The sequence below is a fragment of the Dendrobates tinctorius genome, unplaced genomic scaffold (assembly GCF_039654945.1).
Source record: "Dendrobates tinctorius isolate UK_male_01 unplaced genomic scaffold, ASM3965494v1 ptg000691l, whole genome shotgun sequence".
In the NCBI taxonomy this organism is placed as follows: domain Eukaryota; kingdom Metazoa; phylum Chordata; class Amphibia; order Anura; family Dendrobatidae; genus Dendrobates; species Dendrobates tinctorius.
Window position 1 is genome coordinate 1 of NW_027362337.1, and position 19,479 is coordinate 19,479.

Here is a 19,479-nt window from a genome sequence, read left to right on the forward strand (position 1 = left end):
ATAATGGTGGAGGTGTAGTAAGATGGAGCGGTGTGTGCAGATGTAATGGTGGAGGTGTAGTAAGATGGCGCGGTGTGTGCAGATGTAATGGTGGAGGTGTAGTAAGATGGCGCGGTGTGCGCAGATGTAATGGTGGAGGTGTAGTGAGATGGCGCGGTGTGCACAGATGTAATGGTGGAGGTGTAGTAAGATGGCGCGGTGTGCGCAGATGTAATGGTGGAGGTGTAGTGAGATGGCGCGGTGTGCACAGATGTAATGGTGGAGGTGTAGTAAGATGGAGCTGTGTGTGCAGATGTAATGGTGGAGGTGTAGTAAGATGGAGCGGTGTGTGCAGATGTAATGGTGGAGGTGTAGTAAGATGGCGCGGTGTGTGCAGATGTAATGGTGGAGGTGTAGTAAGATGGCGCGGTGTGCGCAGATGTAATGGTGGAGGTGTAGTGAGATGGCGCGGTGTGCACAGATGTAATGGTGGAGGTGTAGTAAGATGGAGCTGTGTGTGCAGATGTAATGGTGGAGGTGTAGTAAGATGGCGCGGTGTGTGCAGATGTAATGGTGGAGGTGTAGTAAGATGGCGCGGTGTGCGCAGATGTAATGGTGGAGGTGTAGTGAGATGGCGCGGTGTGCACAGATGTAATGGTGGAGGTGTAGTAAGATGGAGCGGTGTGCGCAGATGTAATGGTGGAGGTGTAGTAAGATGGTGCGGTGTGTGCAGATGTAATGGTGGAGGTGTAGTAAGATGGAGCGGTGTGTGCAGATGTAATGGTGGAGGTGTAGTAAGATGGAGCGGTGTGTGCAGATGTAATGGTGGAGGTGTAGTAAGATGGAGCGGTGTGTGCAGATATAATGGTGGAGGTGTAGTAAGATGGAGCGGTGTGTGCAGATGTAATGGTGGAGGTGTAGTGAGATGGCGCGGTGTGTGCAGATATAATGGTGGAGGTGTAGTAAGATGGAGCGGTGTGTGCAGATGTAATGGTGGAGGTGTAGTAAGATGGAGCGGTGTGTGCAGATGTAATGGTGGAGGTGTAGTAAGATGGAGCGGTGTGTGCAGATATAATGGTGGAGGTGTAGTAAGATGGAGCGGTGTGTGCAGATGTAATGGTGGAGGTGTAGTAAGATGGCGCGGTGTGTGCAGATGTAATGGTGGAGGTGTAGTGAGATGGCGCGGTGTGTGCAGATGTAATAGTGGAGGTGTAGTAAGATGGAGCGGTGTGTGCAGATGTAATAGTGGAGGTGTAGTAAGATGGCGCGGTGTCTGCAGATGTAATGGTGGAGGTGTAGTAAGATGGAGCGGTGTGTGCAGATGTAATGGTGGAGGTGTAGTAAGATGGCGCGGTGTGCGCAGATGTAATGGTGGAGGTGTAGTAAGATGGAGCGGTGTGTGCAGATGTAATGGTGGAGGTGTAGTAAGATGGCGCGGTGTGCGCAGATGTAATGGTGGAGGTGTAGTAAGATGGCGCCCGCCGTGGTGACGTAGGACGTAGAGCGTGTGACGCAAACTGAGCCGCAGTGATCGGATCATCGGAGCCTTCGCCATGTACCGGACACCTCGGCGCCGCGCTCTCTCCCCGGACCCTCCGGCCCTGTACCGGGACAGTCCTCGCTCTCCGGAGGAGCGCTCCTGGTCCCGAGGCCACTCCCCCGCCCGCATACACCGCTCTCCCCTCAGGCGCAGCCGCTCACCTGACAGAAGAGGCCGCTCCCGCTCCAGACCTCGGGGACGGTCGCGCTCCAAGTCCCGGAGCCGTGCAGGCCGCTCCCGCTCCAGGCCCCGCCGCTCCCGCTCCAGGCCCCGCCGCTCCCGCTCCAGGCCCCGCCGCTCCCGCTCCAGGCCCCGCCGCTCCCCGTCCCCACAGCCCCAGCTCCGCTCCCCGGATGATGAGTACCGCCGTGAGGTGAGAGGCCGGGGGGCTGTGCAGTCATCTACTCGGGGAAGGGGATCCGGCTCTGCGCCCGTACGCTGCGTGGGATCCGGCTCTGCGCCCGTACGCTGCGTGGGATCCGGCTCTGCGCCCGTACGCTGCGTGGGATCCGGCTCTGCGCCCGTACGCTGCGTGGGATCCGGCTCTGCGCCCGTACGCTGCGTGGGATCCGGCTCTGCGCCCGTACGCTGCGTGGGATCCGGCTCTGCGCCCGTACGCTGCGTGGGATCCGGCTCTGCGCCCGTACGCTGCGTGGGATCCGGCTCTGCGCCCGTACGCTGCGTGGGATCCGGCTCTGCGCCCGTACGCTCCGTGGGATCCGGCTCTGCGCCCGTACGCTGCGTGGGATCCGGCTCTGCGCCCGCACGCTGCGTGGGATCCGGCTCTGCGCCCGGGCGCTGCGTGGGATCCGGCTCTGCGCCCGGGCGCTGCGTGGGATCCGGCTCTGCGCCCGCGCGCTGCGTGGGATCCGGCTCTGCGCCCGCGCGCTGCGTGGGATCCGGCTCTGCGCCCGCGCGCTGCGTGGGATCCGGCTCTGCGCCCGCGCGCTGCGTGGGATCCGGCTCTGCGCCCGCGCGCTGCGTGGGATCCGGCTCTGCGCCCGCGCGCTGCGTGGGATCCGGCTCTGCGCCCGCACACTTGCTGTCTCTTCCTTTTCTCTCCTGGAGATTACTTTGCTCTTTCCTCCTCTTGTTTTCAGCGTCGTCGCTCCCCCACTCTTCGCTCCAGTCCGGGCAGGGATCTCCGCACTTCTGGGCGCCGGGCTCAGGGCAGCCCACCGAAGCACGACAGGTAGGTGTGAGACCATTGGGTGGGGAGGTGCGGTCCATGCTGCTGCGCAGTCAGAGGCAGCCATTACAGCGGGGGGGACATTGTACTGGTGCATGGTCACATTGTGACACCGTTCTCGTCGATATGGTTACGGCACGTTGTGACACCGGTCCCCTCGTCGGTACGGTTACGGCAAGTTGTGACACCGGTCCCCTCGTCGGTACGGTTACGGCACGTTGTGACACCGGTCCCCTCGTCGGTACGGTTACGGCACGTTGTGACACCGGTCCCCTCGTCGGTACGGTTACGGCACGTTGTGACACCGGTCCCCTCGTCGGTACGGTTACGGCACGTTGTGACACCGGTCCCCTCGTCGGTACGGTTACGGCACGTTGTGACACCGGTCCCCTCGTCGGTACGGTTACGGCACGTTGTGACACCGGTCCCCTCGTCGGTACGGTTACGGCACGTTGTGACACCGGTCCCCTCGTCGGTACGGTTACGGCACGTTGTGACACCGATCCCCTCGTCGGTACGGTTACGGCACGTTGTGACACCGATCCCCTCGTCGGTACGGTTACGGCACGTTGTGACACCGATCCCCTCGTCGGTACGGTTACGGCACGTTGTGACACCGATCCCCTCGTCGGTACGGTTACGGCACGTTGTGACACCGATCCCCTCGTCGGTACGGTTACGGCACGTTGTGACACCGGTCCCCTCGTCGGTACGGTTACGGCACGTTGTGACACCGGTCCCCTCGTCGGTACGGTTACGGCACGTTGTGACACCGGTCCCCTCGTCGGTACGGTTACGGCACGTTGTGACACCGGTCCCCTCGTCGGTACGGTTACTGTTGTGAATTCGCTTTCTGGCCTACCTCTGATTACTAGTGAAGGTAGTGGAGCTGGTCAAATTGACAGAGGGTTTGCAAGTTCTCTTTCTGGGCTCCCTCTGGTGGTTGCTGGAGGTAGTGGAGCTGATCTGACTGACAGAGGCTTGGCACCTAATAATGAGGACAACAATTGGAGCTCTGGGGTTTCAGATTGGGATTTAAGACAGCCGACTCCCTCTATCCCTGCTGGTGAGTTTCTTCCTGCCTCCTGAGGTCTTAGTTTCCAGCTCAGTCCCTGCATGCTCAGCTAAGTGTTCATTTGTTATTCTGTTCACATTTGATCTGGTTTTGTCTATCTCAGTTTTGTGCGGGTCAGCCAGCTCCGGCTGGGGCTGTGCTGAATCACCGTCCATATGTTACTCCTTGTGCCAGTTTGTTTTTGTCCCTTATTAGATTGGCCTCTTTTTGCTTTGCTTTCAGAATATACCAGAGTCGTGTTGGACATTTTTGTAGGGTTTTGCGTGATTGCAGACAGTGCCTTTCCTTTCCTGTCCTTTCTAGTTCGTGTGGGCCCCATCGTTTGCTCAGCCTATTTTCCTACCTGCGTTTGTGTTTTCATCATGTCTCACTGATAATACATGTTGGGGGCTGTCTATTCCTTTGGGGTTTGCTCTGGGGCAGTTTAGATTTCCCCTTTCTTGCTTTAGGCTTATCTAGTCCTCCGGCTGTGCCGAGGCGCCTAGGATCATCGTAGGTACGCTCCACAGCAGCTGCCAGTTGTGTGGATAGGATTAGGGGTCTGCAATCTGCTTAGTTACCAACCTCACTGGTTTTCTGTGGCTTAGCTTGGGCCTGCTATCCTCCTCGGTGACCCAGTCATAACAGGTTATGGCACATTGTGACACCGTTCTTCTTGTCTTATGGTTACGGCACATTGTGACACCGTTCTCGTCTGTATGGTTATGGCAAAATGTGACACCGTTCCTCTCATCGGTATGGTTATGGCACATTGTGACACCGTTCCTCTCGTCGGCATGGTTATGGCACATTGTGACACCGTTCCTCTCGTCGTTATGGCACATTGTGACACCGTTCCTCTTGTCGTTACGGCACATTGTGACACCGTTCCTCTTGTCGTTACGGCACATTGTGACACCGTTCCTCTTGTCGTTACGGCACATTGTGACACCGTTCCTCTTGTCGTTACGGCACATTGTGACACCGTTCCTCTTGTCGTTACGGCACATTGTGACACCGTTCCTCTTGTCGTTACGGCACATTGTGACACCGTTCCTCTTGTCGTTACGGCACATTGTGACACCGTTCCTCTTGTCGTTACGGCACATTGTGACACCGTTCCTCTTGTCGTTACGGCACATTGTGACACCGTTCCTCTTGTCGTTACGGCACATTGTGACACCGTTCCTCTTGTCGTTACGGCACATTGTGACACCGTTCCTCTTGTCGTTACGGCACATTGTGACACCGTTCCTCTTGTCGTTACGGCACATTGTGACACCGTTCCTCTTGTCGTTACGGCACATTGTGACACCGTTCCTCTTGTCGTTACGGCACATTGTGACACCGTTCCTCTTGTCGTTACGGCACATTGTGACACCGTTCCTCTTGTCGTTACGGCACATTGTGACACCGTTCCTCTTGTCGTTACGGCACATTGTGACACCGTTCCTCTTGTCGTTACGGCACATTGTGACACCGTTCCTCTTGTCGTTACGGCACATTGTGACACCGTTCCTCTTGTCGTTACGGCACATTGTGACACCGTTCCTCTTGTCGTTACGGCACATTGTGACACCGTTCCTCTTGTCGTTACGGCACATTGTGACACCGTTCCTCTTGTCGTTACGGCACATTGTGACACCGTTCCTCTTGTCGTTACGGCACATTGTGACACCGTTCCTCTTGTCGTTACGGCACATTGTGACACCGTTCCTCTTGTCGTTACGGCACATTGTGACACCGTTCCTCTTGTCGTTACGGCACATTGTGACACCGTTCCTCTTGTCGTTACGGCACATTGTGACACCGTTCCTCTTGTCGTTACGGCACATTGTGACACCGTTCCTCTTGTCGTTACGGCACATTGTGACACCGTTCCTCTTGTCGTTACGGCACATTGTGACACCGTTCCTCTTGTCGTTACGGCACATTGTGACACCGTTCCTCTTGTCGTTACGGCACATTGTGACACCGTTCCTCTTGTCGTTACGGCACATTGTGACACCGTTCCTCTTGTCGTTACGGCACATTGTGACACCGTTCCTCTTGTCGTTACGGCACATTGTGACACCGTTCCTCTTGTCGTTACGGCACATTGTGACACCGTTCCTCTTGTCGTTACGGCACATTGTGACACCGTTCCTCTTGTCGTTACGGCACATTGTGACACCGTTCCTCTTGTCGTTACGGCACATTGTGACACCGTTCCTCTTGTCGTTACGGCACATTGTGACACCGTTCCTCTCGTCGTTACGGCACATTGTGACACCGTTCCTCTCGTCGTTACGGCACATTGTGACACCGTTCCTCTCGTCGTTACGGCACATTGTGACACCGTTCCTCTCGTCGTTACGGCACATTGTGACACCGTTCCTCTCGTCGTTACGGCACGTTGTGACACCGTTCCTCTCGTCGTTACGGCACGTTGTGACACCGTTCCTCTCGTCGTTACGGCACGTTGTGACACCGTTCCTCTCGTCGTTACGGCACGTTGTGACACCGTTCCCCTCGTCGTTACGGCACGTTGTGACACCGTTCCCCTCGTCGTTACGGCACGTTGTGACACCGTTCCCCTCGTCGTTACGGCACGTTGTGACACCGTTCCCCTCGTCGTTACGGCACGTTGTGACACCGTTCCCCTCGTCGTTACGGCACGTTGTGACACCGTTCCCCTCGTCGTTACGGCACGTTGTGACACCGTTCCCCTCGTCGTTACGGCACGTTGTGACACCGTTCCCCTCGTCGTTACGGCACGTTGTGACACCGTTCCCCTCGTCGTTACGGCACGTTGTGACACCGTTCCCCTCGTCGTTACGGCACGTTGTGACACCGTTCCCCTCGTCGTTACGGCACGTTGTGACACCGTTCCCCTCGTCGTTACGGCACGTTGTGACACCGGTCCCCTCGTCGGTACGGTTACGGCACGTTGTGACACCGGTCCCCCTCGTCGGAACGGTTACGGCACATTGTGACACCGTTCTTCCTCTATGTTGACGTTGTAGTTAAATTCTTCAGTAAAATGGCGCTGGAGTCACCACATGCGCATCCTGTGATATCTGCTGCAATTTTGTTGAAGACACAGTCTGCGAATTCGCATATATGGTGGTGTCTTCAATAAAATGGCTTTGGTGATTACGGTATGCGCATGTGTCGACTCCAGCGCCGTTTTATTGAAGTAATGTACTAGAACAGTGACCAAGCGAACCTTTTAGAGACTGAGTGCCGAAACTGCAACCCAAAACCCACTTATGTATCGTGAAGTGCCAACACTGGGGGCAGCAGAGAGCAGGCAGGGGCAACAAAGTACAGCCACAGACAGGAGCAGGGGTGCCAGACTGCAGATAAAAAGCAATATGCCCCCCCATCCTGGTATATGCCCCCTGTGGTGATACAGGGGAGGGGTGTCGGTGGGTGCTCTTGTCCATTGGCTTGAGACCGCATGGACCAGGGATCGTCCCACTGCATGCCTGCTCTGCTTTTACCGTAGACATAACGCTACTCAGACAACACAGGGTGAGGACAAAAGTGTGGCTATGCTTTATTGAACCACGAAACAGGCAGATAACACACAGAACAGTCCCAGCTCAGTACCCAAGATGGTGACATTACAGGGTCTCACCCTTCCCTGAGTCGCCGGGATAATGGCGGCTGTGACTTCAGAGCTTCCAGGGCCGACTGCCCCACCTGTGGCACGCACAGAGAGGAGGTAACGACAGTGTAGGAAGATGACCGTCCATTGAGGTACAAGGCCAGGTGACCGGAGGGTCACAACCTGGCTTCTCCACAAACGTATCTATGGCGCTCATGCAAATGATGGGTCCAAATCCTGACTATCCCAAACGTATCCATGGAGTCGCGATGGTCAGTGGAGCAGATCCCCTAAGCTGGAACCCTGTAAAGTGACAACACAACCAAAGCTGACTCAGGCTGTGTGCACACGGTGCGGATTCTGCTGCGTTTCCGCAGACATGGTACAGTACCATGTTACCCTATGGCTTTTCAAAACCACTGTGCTCACGCTGCAGTTTTTTCTGTGCGGTTTTGCTGCAGTTTACAAACCGCAGCATGTCAATTGTTTGGCCGGTTTCACACCTTTAACATAGTAGAGGTGTGAAACCGCAGGGCAAAACCGCAGGTCACTTTACCTGCGGATCCGCGTGGAAAAACCCGCCGGTGAATCTGCAGCGTGTGCACATAGCCTCACTGTCCTTCACCCCATTGGCTTCTGCAAGGACCAAAATGCTTCCTGCGCAAACTCGTGCTGCCCGCGGTTGGTTTCTGACCCGATAAAAGCTTGGTAACGGACCAAGCTCAAATCCAACGAGGAACTGGTGGCAGCATACCGTCCTGGTGTTACTGGGGGATCCTGGCAGTGACGGATTGGAGGTTTATGTTTATATTCCCGCCCTCATTGCAGAGTGCCCCAATAACCAGTACATGACAAGGCAGCCTCTCCGGTGACTACTTATCCTAGGTGCAGTTCCCTGACTGACCTGAGGGTAAGGGGGCACCAGAGAGCTGCAAGTTCCTAACTGGAATCTAAAAGGGGTTTCCCTGACAAACGTTAATAAAGTTAACCATTTAAGTGCCCAGTACTTAAATTTCTCTGCATGCAAAGTGAAATTAAGAAAAAAAAAAAAAGTGTTCACCGCTCTGTTGTCACCAGGGCCGTGGGGTCTGTAGAAAATGCACCCACTCCAACTCCTATCATATATAACACATTGGGTGCAGGCTGTGCTGTAAAGGTTTCTATAATAATTGGTGAAAAGTCCTGAAATATTCCTGATCTCAGCTGTTAGAGGAGATGAATCTGTGCAGCACTTTATACACATGCTCAGTAGTGACCAGGGCAGTACAGTGTTATACCCCAGAGCTGCACTTTATGCTCATGCTCAGTAGTGGCCAGGGCTGTGCAGTGTTATACCCCAGAGCTGCACTTTATGCTCATGCTCAGTAGTGACCGGGGCTGTACAGTGTTATACCCGAGCTGCACTTTATGCACATGCTCAGTAGTGACCGGGGCTGTACAGTGTTATACCCCAGAGCTGCACTTTATGCTCATGCTCAGTAGTGACCGGGGCTGTACAGTGTTATACCCGAGCTGCACTTTATGCACATGCTCAGTATTGACCGGGGCTGTGCAGTGTTATACCCCAGAGCTGCACTTTATGCACATGCTCAGTAGTGACCAGGGCTGTGCAGTGTTACACCCCAGAGCTGCACTTTATGCTCTTGCTCAGTAGTGACCAGAGCTGTGCAGTGTTATACCCCAGAGCTGCACTTTATGCTCATGCTCAGTAGTGACCAGGGCTGTGCAGTGTTATACCCCAGAGCTGCACTTTATGCTCTTGCTCAGTAGTGACCAGAGCTGTGCAGTGTTATACCCCAGAGCTGCACTTTATGCACATGCTCAGTAGTGACCAGGGCTGTGCAGTGTTACACCCCAGAGCTGCACTTTATGCTCTTGCTCAGTAGTGACCAGAGCTGTGCAGTGTTATACCCCAGAGCTGCACTTTATGCTCTTGCTCAGTAGTGACCAGGGCTGTGCAGTGTTATACCCCAGAGCTGCACTTTATGCTCATGCTCAGTAGTGACCAGAGCTGTGCAGTGTTATACCCCAGAGCTGCACTTTATGCTCATGCTTAGTAGTGACCAGGGCTGTGCAGTGTTATACCCCAGAGCTGCACTTTATGCTCATGCTCAATAGTGACCGATGCTGTGCAGTATTATACCCCAGAGCTGCACTTTATGCATATGCTCAGTAGTGACCAGGTGTCAGGGATCCTATTTTACGATCCTACCTTCAGTTCCTGTTGTGGAACTTGCAGCTCTCTAGCGCCCTCCTTACCATCAGGTCTGTCATGGAACTACACCTAGGTTAAGTAGTCGCCGGAAAGGCTGCCTCGTCGTGTACTGACTATTGGCGCTCTGCAGGGAGGGCGGTATGTATATTCCCAGTCCCAAGCAGGAAATACACATGTAAAACCTCCATTCCGTCCCTGCCAGAATCTACCAAATACCCCAGAACACACTTTGCTGCCACCACCTCCTAGTTTTGATATTAAAATCAATATCAGGTCAGGAGTCAACTCAACAGTAGCGCAGTTTTAGCACAGAGGACGTGGCAATACTTTTAGAGCAAGGAAACTGAAGCTAGTCAATTTTTAGTTTTACTCCACAAAAGATAGGCAGTGTTTACAAAAATATAAAAAGATGTTACAAAAGAGACAATTACAATATATACAGGCAATTACAAAATAACAATAAATTAATAGAAGGAACTTACATATTTCCGTCAATGGCACGCCATGTGGAGTAGGGGGAGGGGACCTTCCCAGAGTGGCAGGTCAAAATGCACAGCTTGCTACAGCTGGTCCCCAGTCAGAATGACAGAAAGGCACTCTCCTAATTGGGCTTCATAGCCTTATACTCTGTTGGGTGTGGGCCAAGCTATGGCATGCACTTCCCTTTTCAAAAGTTAATAATACTTATAAGTGTTATAACTCTGGGCGCGAGGCTCGTAGGATGATGGCAGGACTGAGATTTTTCATATTTCGAAATTACCGTTCTTTCGATACCAAACATGAACCACCTGCGGGATAGTGGACGTCGGGACCTCTTTTCTCGACTCTGGATAGGTGCCAAAGCTTCAAAACCCACCTGTGGATAGCTCTAACCCTGCAGAAATAGCTTCCTGCTTCTATGAATATTCTGTGCCATTATATTTGATCAGAGAGACATAAAGGAACCATGTGCTTTTAGACAAAGGCTGGTTTCTAACCCTCCGTCAGGAACAATGGATCTGACTGGCGCAGCTCTTCTACTTTCATTTCTCCCTTCTCACCAGATTTTCAGGAAACCCCCTCCCTCTAGATAGTCTCCTGGCTCTAGCTGCTGTGTGAAACCTGATACCACAGTTGGTCTGCAGAGCTTCAGGAAGGAAGATATAGCTGTGCTGGCTTCTCAGGCTCATTGGTCCCGAACACATCACACTTTATAAGGTTGGTATGTAATGTTTTTAGTCATTACTATTGTTTATTTAGCTTGTTTTATGAATGGATAGAGAAAGGTTTGTGGATATTTCATATAAATAAGGCAGATTTTCTTACAAATGAAAGTGTGCTTCTCAGGCACATTGTTCCCTAATGCATATTCTCTCTCTTGCTTCAGATTATCTTCTGAAATGGAGAAGAAAATGTATGATCTTTCAAAACCCCATCATGTTGAGAAAGTGGGAAACATGATGATGATGCAGACCCCACAATGAATGAGGATTTTGAAGAAAGTGAGATTGATTCTCATGATGAGGTGGAAGTCTGTGAACTAAATTCTGAAACAGAGCAAGATGGTGACAGTGATGAGGAGGAAGAAGATATAGAAGCTTATTATATGGGAAACGATAAAAAAAACAAATGGAACAAGAATCCACCCATAAAAAAACGTATGGAACCTCATAACATTATCACTCACCTTCCTGCAGTTATGGGAACAGCACGAAATGCAAAAAATGCAGCTGAATGCTGGAATACTTTTTCACAGATGACATTCTGGACTCTATTGTCATATACACTAATCAATATATAGACAATATAAAGCACAAGTTCATCTGTGACAGAATCCTGAAGCCCACGGATGAAATCGAGCTGCGTGCAGTTTTTGGATTATTATACCTTGCAGGTGCTTATAGGGCAAATCGGCAAAGTTTGGAGGAACTTTGGGGTATAGAAAGTGATGGAATTGAAAAATTTAGCCTTATGTCTCTAAAAGGATTCAAGATTCCAATTCGTTGCGTTCGGTTTGATGACAGAACTACCCGAACCGAACGTAAAACATATGACCGGCTTGCTCCAATTCGTGATGTATTCCAAAAATTTGTGGAAAACTGTAAGATAAACTATCGCCCTGGGGCAAATGTCACAACTGACGAAATGCTCCCTGGTTTTCGTGGCAGATGCGCATTTCGTCAATGCATACCATCAAAACCTAGCAAATACGGAATAAAAATGTATGCCCTTGTTCAGGGCTGTGGAGTCGGAGTTAGTTTTGGTCGGAGTCGGTAAAAATGTACCGACTCCAGCTTTAAAAAAAAATGTATTAATATTTCATAATTGAACTTTCATATGAATTTTATAAATGTTACTCAGATATACATGTTCTATCAAACTATGAACAACAGTGATAAGCAGTTCTGCTGGAGATAGAGACATTTCTTACTTCTTGTGTGTCACTGTTCTCCACTGCCCTTATCTAATCTTATACTTGGTTAACCTCATGCTGCCCCAACCCCCCTACTTACAATGTATGAAACTGAAAGTGAAAATGTGTTGCAAATTCTTAGTAGTAAAGCTCCTCCTCTAGACTAGATCATACTAGGTGTGCGTCTTCCAAGCATCTCACAGCTGCCTTCTACTCAGAAGAGGAAGACTGTAAGAAGTATTATCCTTTTAACAAACTTTGCATCAGTTAACTGTGAGCACATGAGGAATAATAACAGTATTACTGACCACTATATCAGTTGTACGACCTGGCAATAATTTTGTACAATTGTTTTTAGGAAAAACAATTGTCATTTGGATTGTGAATGCAGAATGAAAAACCTGAGAATGTCAAAGAAGCATCACATTAAATCAGCTGTATTTGAACATTTCACCATCACTCAAGATAGAAAACATTATGTCTGTCAGTGTATGACAAATGATCCAGACGAAAACAAATGCTGTGAAGCCAAGATGAGTGCATATTCAGGCAAAGATAAAAATGCTCCTACCAGAGCTTCTAATCTAAAGAGACACTTACAGCGCTTTCATCCAGAAGTACTGAAAGCAGTGGATGAGAAAGACTGCATCCAAACCAATGAACCAGTGCCCAGCTCTTCCAGCCAAACAAAGGAGCAGAGAACTTTGCAGCCATCAGTTGCAAGATATTTTGTCAGTGACAAAGTTACTGTGACAATGACAGTAGATACATTTAAAAAACAGATCATAGAGCTTGTTGTAAAGGATAGTGTGCCTATTTCATTATTTTCACGACCAGCTTTTGTGTCTGAATGGGGAAATGGCCCGCAAGCTTGGTGTTTCTCTGGAGAGAGAGTATTAGAAAATTAGTAATCGAAGAAGCTTTTAAACAAAAGGAAGAACTTAAAAAAACTCTCAAGGGACGCTTTCTGTTTCTTAAAATGGATGCCTGCACACGTCACAGAGTGAACTATTTTGCCATCAATGTCCGATTTGTTTGTGACAAAAATGGAATAGTTACCAAGACATTGGCAGTAAAAGACACCAAAGCTCATCACACCAGTGAGTTTCTCCAGGTCTTGGTGGAAAAGGTTCTGCAAGACTATGAACTTAAAAAAGAGCAAGTTCTTTCTGTCGTAACTGACAATGTTTCAAATATGATAAGTCCTATTAAGCTAATGAATGAGAGTAATGATGGTGACCAGCAGCTAGAAGAACATTCTGGGTCCACAGACACAGAAATGTTTGAAGTAGAGGAACACAGTATTGTAACTGAGGAGCAAACTGAAGTTGCTTCAGATGAACAGCAACATGATAGTTTAGATGATCTTGTTGAAACTGTGTCAATATGTTCTTTCATTCATCACATGCGCTGTGTTGTGCATACGCTACAGCTGGCTATAAGAGACAGTCTGCAAGAAGGACATGCTGCTGCACTGATTGGCAAGGTGAGAAAATTAGGGGTTCTGGCAACAGTAGCCAAAGTTGACTCAATTTTGAAGAGACGTGCTGGAAAAGGGGCAATTATTGATCAAGCCACACGATGGGGCAGTACTTAATGATTCAGCGCTTGGTTGAACTGAAAACCTTTCTTGTAGACATGGCTAACCCTCAACTGACGCTAAATGAAAGTCAGTGGAATCAGGTGACTGAGCTGGAAAAATTGCTAGAGCACCCATTTACAGTGACTAAAAAATTACAAGCAGAGGACTTAACTCCAGGTATTTTCTTAAAGGGCAGCACGGTGGCTCAGTGGTTAGCGCTGCAGCCTTGCAGCGCTGGGGTCCTGGGTTCGAATCCCACCAAGGACAACATCTGCAAGGAGTTTGTATGTTCTCCCCGTGTTTGCGTGGGTTTCCTCCGGGTACTCCGGTTTCCTCCCACACTTTAAAGACATACTGATAGGGAATTTAGATTGTGAGCCCCATCGGGGACAGTGATGAAATGTGTGCAAACTGTGAAGCGTTGTGGAATATGTTAGCGCTATATAAAAATAAAGATTATTATTATTAAAGGAGTGGAAGAACCTGATGTTTCGCCTGTCCCAAAGAGGAGGGTTAATTGCAAGTGGCATTGCTACATCAATGAAACGGAGAGAGGAGCTACTATTACAAAATAACATTCTTTTGGCAGCTGTTTATGTAAACCCAATGCATCGGATTCTTCTAGATGATCAACAGCTAAGTAAAGGAAAAGAAGCTCTGTTTGAAATAGCAGTAAGGATGAAAGGGTTGCAGAACAGTCAGGAGGAACAAGAAGAATTTGGTCGTCCTGCCACATCTTCACCCTCATCATCAACTGATGAAGAATTTAATTTCGAAAAATATTTGGATCACAAGGACCGTGCAAAGCGTTCCCGCATAGAAGAAGAGTCATCCCCATCAAGGAACACAGCCAGTACATTTCAGCAGAATTTTTCATGTGCACTAAAAGAAATTGAGAAATTTGACCGTTCATCAAAAATAACAGCGCAACAAGCGATTCCTCTGTATCCTGACATTGTCAGAGATGTTGCCCGAGTGGTTACTGCTTTGCCACCAACACAAGTTAGTGTAGAGAGGTTGTTCTCTGCTCTCAAAATAATTAGATCAGATTTGAGGGCATCCATGAAGGAGGATCTGACAGAGGCAATACTTTCTCTGAGGACAAATTTATAGATTTCTTCTTATTAACTGCATAAAAGTGTTTATTGCATATTTACTTACAGTTTAGAAAAGTTTATAAAAGTTATTTGCTATATTCTAATTGTATTCTAATAAATGTAGTTTTTGCTCTAAGTGGTCTGATTACTTATATGATGGTGAGAAACTGAATAAGCACGATGTTTAATATTTTACAGCAGTAAATTTGTTATGAATTGGCCATTTATGAAGGAGTCGGAGCCTGATAAAATCCAGGAGTCGGAGTCGCAACTGTGGCTTACCGACTCCACAGCCCTGCACTTGTTGATGCCAGTAAGACCGACACATACAACCTTGAAATTTATGCTGGAAAACAGCCAGATGGTCCTTACTGTGTCAGCAACAAGCCCACTGATGTTGTGAAAATGTCTGAGCCCTTATTTGGATCAGGTCGCAATATAACTGCTGATAATTGGTTTTCAAATTGTGATCTTATTGATTATCTGAAAACGCAGAAGCTTTCATATGTCGGAACTGTAAGAAAAAATAAAAAAGAATTGCCGCCACAGCTTGTTACTGTGACAGGGAGAAAACAGTGCAGCAGTATGTTTGCATTCCATGATGGAAAGGTTTTGGTTTCCTATGTACCATGCGGAAAAAAAATGTACTTCTCTCAATGCTTCATAATGATGATGCCATCGATCCTAAATCTGAAGCACAACAAAAACCAGAGATTATTACATTTTATAATGAAACCAAAGGGGGTGTTGATGCAGCTGATCAGATGTGCTCAACTTTCAGCGTCAGCAGAAACACCAAGCGCTGGCCAATGGTCATATTTTTCGCTATGCTAAATTTGGGTGGTATAAATTCACAAATCATTTACCTTGAAAACCAGCTTGAACCACTCCGTAGACGACTGTACCTGAAAAAATTGGCCCATGAACTAATGCTTGGAGAGCTACGCAGGAGAAGTATGAAAACCATCGGTATCCCCTCTGGCATTCAAGTTAGGCTCAAAAGATTCCGCCCAGATATTGATACTGAAAATCCAACACCTGTACCACCTCCCAAAAGAAGGAGATGCACCACCTGCACCATGGAAAGCGGGAACAGAAGGCTTTCTAATTATGAATGTCTCAAATGTCATCATGCAATCTGCCTGACACATGCAAACATGTATTGCAATTCTTGCTCTTTGCTTTCCAAGTGCTTTTTCTGGGGAACCTTCAGGATCTAATTCAGATTAATTCTGTGTGTAATATTATTCTAGGTGCCTAGAAAATGTTTTTGTGCCAAAATTTTCTCTTTTTAATAGCCGTTACTTGATATCATTGGGGGCTATTTGGGAGTTTTGAAATTTGTGTATATCAAAGTTATTACTTTTATGTTGAGTAAATGGGTTTGTTTTGCACCTGATAATGTGTAGTCTCTTTTATTACATCCCTATGAAGGTCTCTGATCACTTTTAGATCACTGAAATTGAGAAAATTAGATATTCTAGGCATTTTTCTAGCCTGCGCTTGACAGGCACATTGTTCCATTACGAGTTAGTGCGAATATTGTTCCTGACGGAGGGTTAATCACTCCACATTCCTGAGGGAGGGGTGAGGAGAATCACACACCTTCCTGAGGGAGGGGGAAAGAGGGAGAATTACACAGGCACACTGAGGGGGCATGCAGCTATGAAGGAGGGGGTGAAGCTGCACTGTGGGTCGTTGCTGTATCATGTCTTTGGCAAAACTAAGGAGATGTAGCAGAGCTCTATATGTGTGATTAGAGCAAATAAAAAAAGGTCATATTCCTGACACCAGGGCTGTGCAGTATTATACACCAGAGCTGCACTTTATGCACATGCTCAGTAGTGCCCGGTGCTGTGGAGTTGGAGGTTTGGCTTACCGACTCCACAGCCCTGGCAGCCACTATGTCCAGCTTGGCGTATAACATTGGGTGAAAGGTGCTCGTTATGGGGTTTAATTGATGTACAGCCGCTATTGTTAAAGGGGTTCTGTATGGGAAGGTTGGCTGCTCCAATGAGGTGACATCTGCTGATGGTGCTGGGTACTGTCAGGTATGTGTGGAGGTGATGTTACCACTGCCGCTCACCTCTCCGTGCTACATGATAGGTACCAGACCTCCCCTGTAACCTATAACTGCCCAGTGTGGTTGGATGGTTCAAGCCTCCCAGCATTCACTGCTCTTGGGTGCTGCAGGTTTTTGTTCTTTCCATGTTCCTGCAGCACATCACCATATTTACACATACTGTTATGTAAGTGATTAATTCGCAGCTTGCTGACTGTTTCCACCCATTGGCAGGAGATTTCACACTGTAAAATGACAGTTGCCCAGAAATTCCACAGATGGGGAGATAGAATTCAGAGCTGCAGGCAATGGCCGATAGCTGGGAACTGTAGATGATGTTCCCTGGTGCGGCACAGTGAGAGCTGCCCACATGCAGTCATGGTGTGCTTGTTGTTCCAGGTCCGGTGATGTGAAGCTATTGGGCAATGATTCCTCCTTACGTAGCTGCTCTCGGAACTTGCACGCTTCATCTCTGACCATGCCCAAGAAGTCCATCCTGAAGAAACGTCAAGATGTGGAGTCCCCCAGCTCTGACCAGTCTCCTCAGGTGCGTGTTGCCACTACTTCTGTGTCCTCCCAAGAGCCGGGTTATGGGTTTGAGCCCCAGAGGTTCATTGGTAGCTTTTTTTTTTTTTTTTTGCTTCTGACCGTATGTTGCCTCTGGCCTCATACTGTGGACTCTGCGCACAGTTTAGTGTTCTGGCCTGAGGTTGTGGGGCCCCTTGCTACAGACTCTCCACTAACGTCTTTGTCTTCCGGGGTTAGGATTTATGGCTCCATTCTGCCGACTCTTCGCTCACTTCTCTGTCCTCTGGGGTGACATGGTGGGGCTCCCATACTGCTGACTTTCGGTGCATTTCTCTGTCCTCCGCCCTGAGGTTGTGGATCCCCCATACTTTTGGCTCTCCTCTAACGTCTTTGTCCTCTGGGGTGAGGATGTATGGCTCCATTCTGCCGACTCTTCACTCACTTCTCTGAGGTGATGGGCTCCTGTACTGTTCACTCTGCTCATGTGTTATTTCCATATTTTTCCAGGTTGACATGCTCTTGAGCAGTAAAGATGGGACAAGTGTGAGTTCTGTGGGGGCAGGGAAGATCACAGAGAAGAGTAACCTGACCACAGAAAGCTCCCTCTCTATGGTGGTGAAGATGGGTCTCTTCACACCCAGCGCCTCCAACTCTTCTGCTTTAGCAGCTGCAGCACAGGGACCGGAGGTTCCTCTTCCACATGGCACTACCCCACTTACGGTAGTGCCGACAAACTGGACACTAAGCAGAAGTGCAGATTTTGTGGTGAAACCAAATGTCACAAGTAAAATCCCTCCATGTGATCCAAAGGACAGCTCCACTATAGGAAACCTTTTTACCAAGAGCTCCCCTAAATCTCAGACTGCCCCGTCAGGTGATGGGAATGTCTCCCCTAAGAAGGCAGCAGCTGATGTGGCAGGCAGCGTCTTGTTGCCTCATAACCAGGATTGCAAATTGTCTTCTCTCCTAAGTAAATCTCCAGATATCAAACAGTGCGGATCTGCCGAGATTGATGATGAGGAGCGTTTCCTATATGGAGACGAGAAGGCAGAGCAGAAAAAAGTTCAATCTGACCAAACGGCCTCCACTCCACCAGTCAAGAGCTCCGCGAACAAGCAAGAGTTTGAGAAGATCCACGACCTACTGAAGACCATTGGCCTGGATATTGGTGTTGCTGAAATCGGGAAACTTGCCATCAGAACACAAGAGCGGCTTCATGGGAAGAAAATGGCACCTAAGATAACGCAGCCTACAACTGAGCAGCCACAGAGCGGGCCCATGGTCAACTCTGCTGAGCTCAAAGCTAAAGTGTCTGAACCCAAAGAGCCTGAACCTCAAGTCAAAGCAGAAAGGAAAGAAGAAACCGCAATGAAGACTGAGCCAGTTGTAAAACCAGTCGCTAAAGAACCATCCCCCCCTGTGATGCTGCCGAGCCCGGCCCCCATCCCTGAAGAGAATCCTCAGCTTATTTTGAGTAAGCCATTACCCAAAGATACAATTGCAGCACCGAAAGTAGAGGTCCCTGTTCAGCTGCCCATCCCCTGCTCTGTGTCCGAACCCACACTTACTCCAATAAGTCCCTCACAAATCCCGATCTATCCTCCATACCCACATTCCCCAATGGTCTCTGCATATAGCATGCCACCTAGCTACAATCCCTATACTCCCTATGTGTCGTATCCCACATCCAGCTGGACTATGTACTCAGCAGTGCCCCCCCAACCACCACCCGCACACATGCCGCCACCTCATATAAGTGTCCCTGTCAGTGCACCCGCCACAGTGTACAACCCCCGCAGCAACCTGCGTGTCATTGAAACCACTGAAGATCTTACCGAGGCCAAAGCCACTGTCAAAACAGATGCCAAACCCGCAACTTCATTAGCAACGATGCTGGCAGAACGGGAAGCCGACCGCAAAAATAAAGAAGCTGAGAAAATGAAAGTAAGTCAGACCGCATCCCCGGGACATGCAGCCGCATAAAGACTGCAGTGTTCCTCCTTCACCTTGCATTTTCTTAGCTCTTGGGGTCATAGCTCCAGTCATCCAGCAGGGTTTTGTGAGAAACCTACAGTGTGTGCAGTCTTTTCATTTACTATCCCATAGTGATGTAATACCTGTAAACCTCATATCAATATAACCACGACCCAATGGTGTGACTGATAGGCGCAGCCTTCACCTGCTTCCCATCCACCATCATTGTTCATCCTGATTCATAGTATTTCAGCACTGATGTGAAGCCTGACCCA

General features: G+C 49.2%; 1 protein-coding gene across 1 annotated transcript; it reads left to right on the forward strand.

The window, feature by feature from the left end:
• The first annotated feature begins 1,478 nt into the window (after positions 1-1,478).
• Positions 1,479-19,473, forward strand: LOC141079717 (uncharacterized). The gene is made up of 4 exons (XM_073565368.1): positions 1,479-1,892; positions 2,620-2,711; positions 17,102-17,249; positions 17,738-19,473. The coding sequence occupies exons 1-4, from the start codon at positions 1,533-1,535 to the stop codon at positions 19,211-19,213; spliced, it is 2,076 nt and encodes a 691-aa protein (XP_073421469.1). The 5' UTR covers positions 1,479-1,532; the 3' UTR covers positions 19,214-19,473.
• The last annotated feature ends 6 nt before the right edge of the window (positions 19,474-19,479 follow it).

Bases quoted from the DNA above. Each gene is read 5' to 3' on its own strand.
- LOC141079717 (XM_073565368.1), top strand. From the start codon at position 1,533: ATGTACCGGACACCTCGGCGCCGCGCTCTCTCCCCGGACCCTCCGGCC. The intron at 1,893-2,619 runs GTGAGAGGCCGG...TCTTGTTTTCAG, and splicing joins ATGATGAGTACCGCCGTGAG to CGTCGTCGCTCCCCCACTCT. The intron at 17,250-17,737 runs GTGCGTGTTGCC...ATATTTTTCCAG, and splicing joins GCTCTGACCAGTCTCCTCAG to GTTGACATGCTCTTGAGCAG.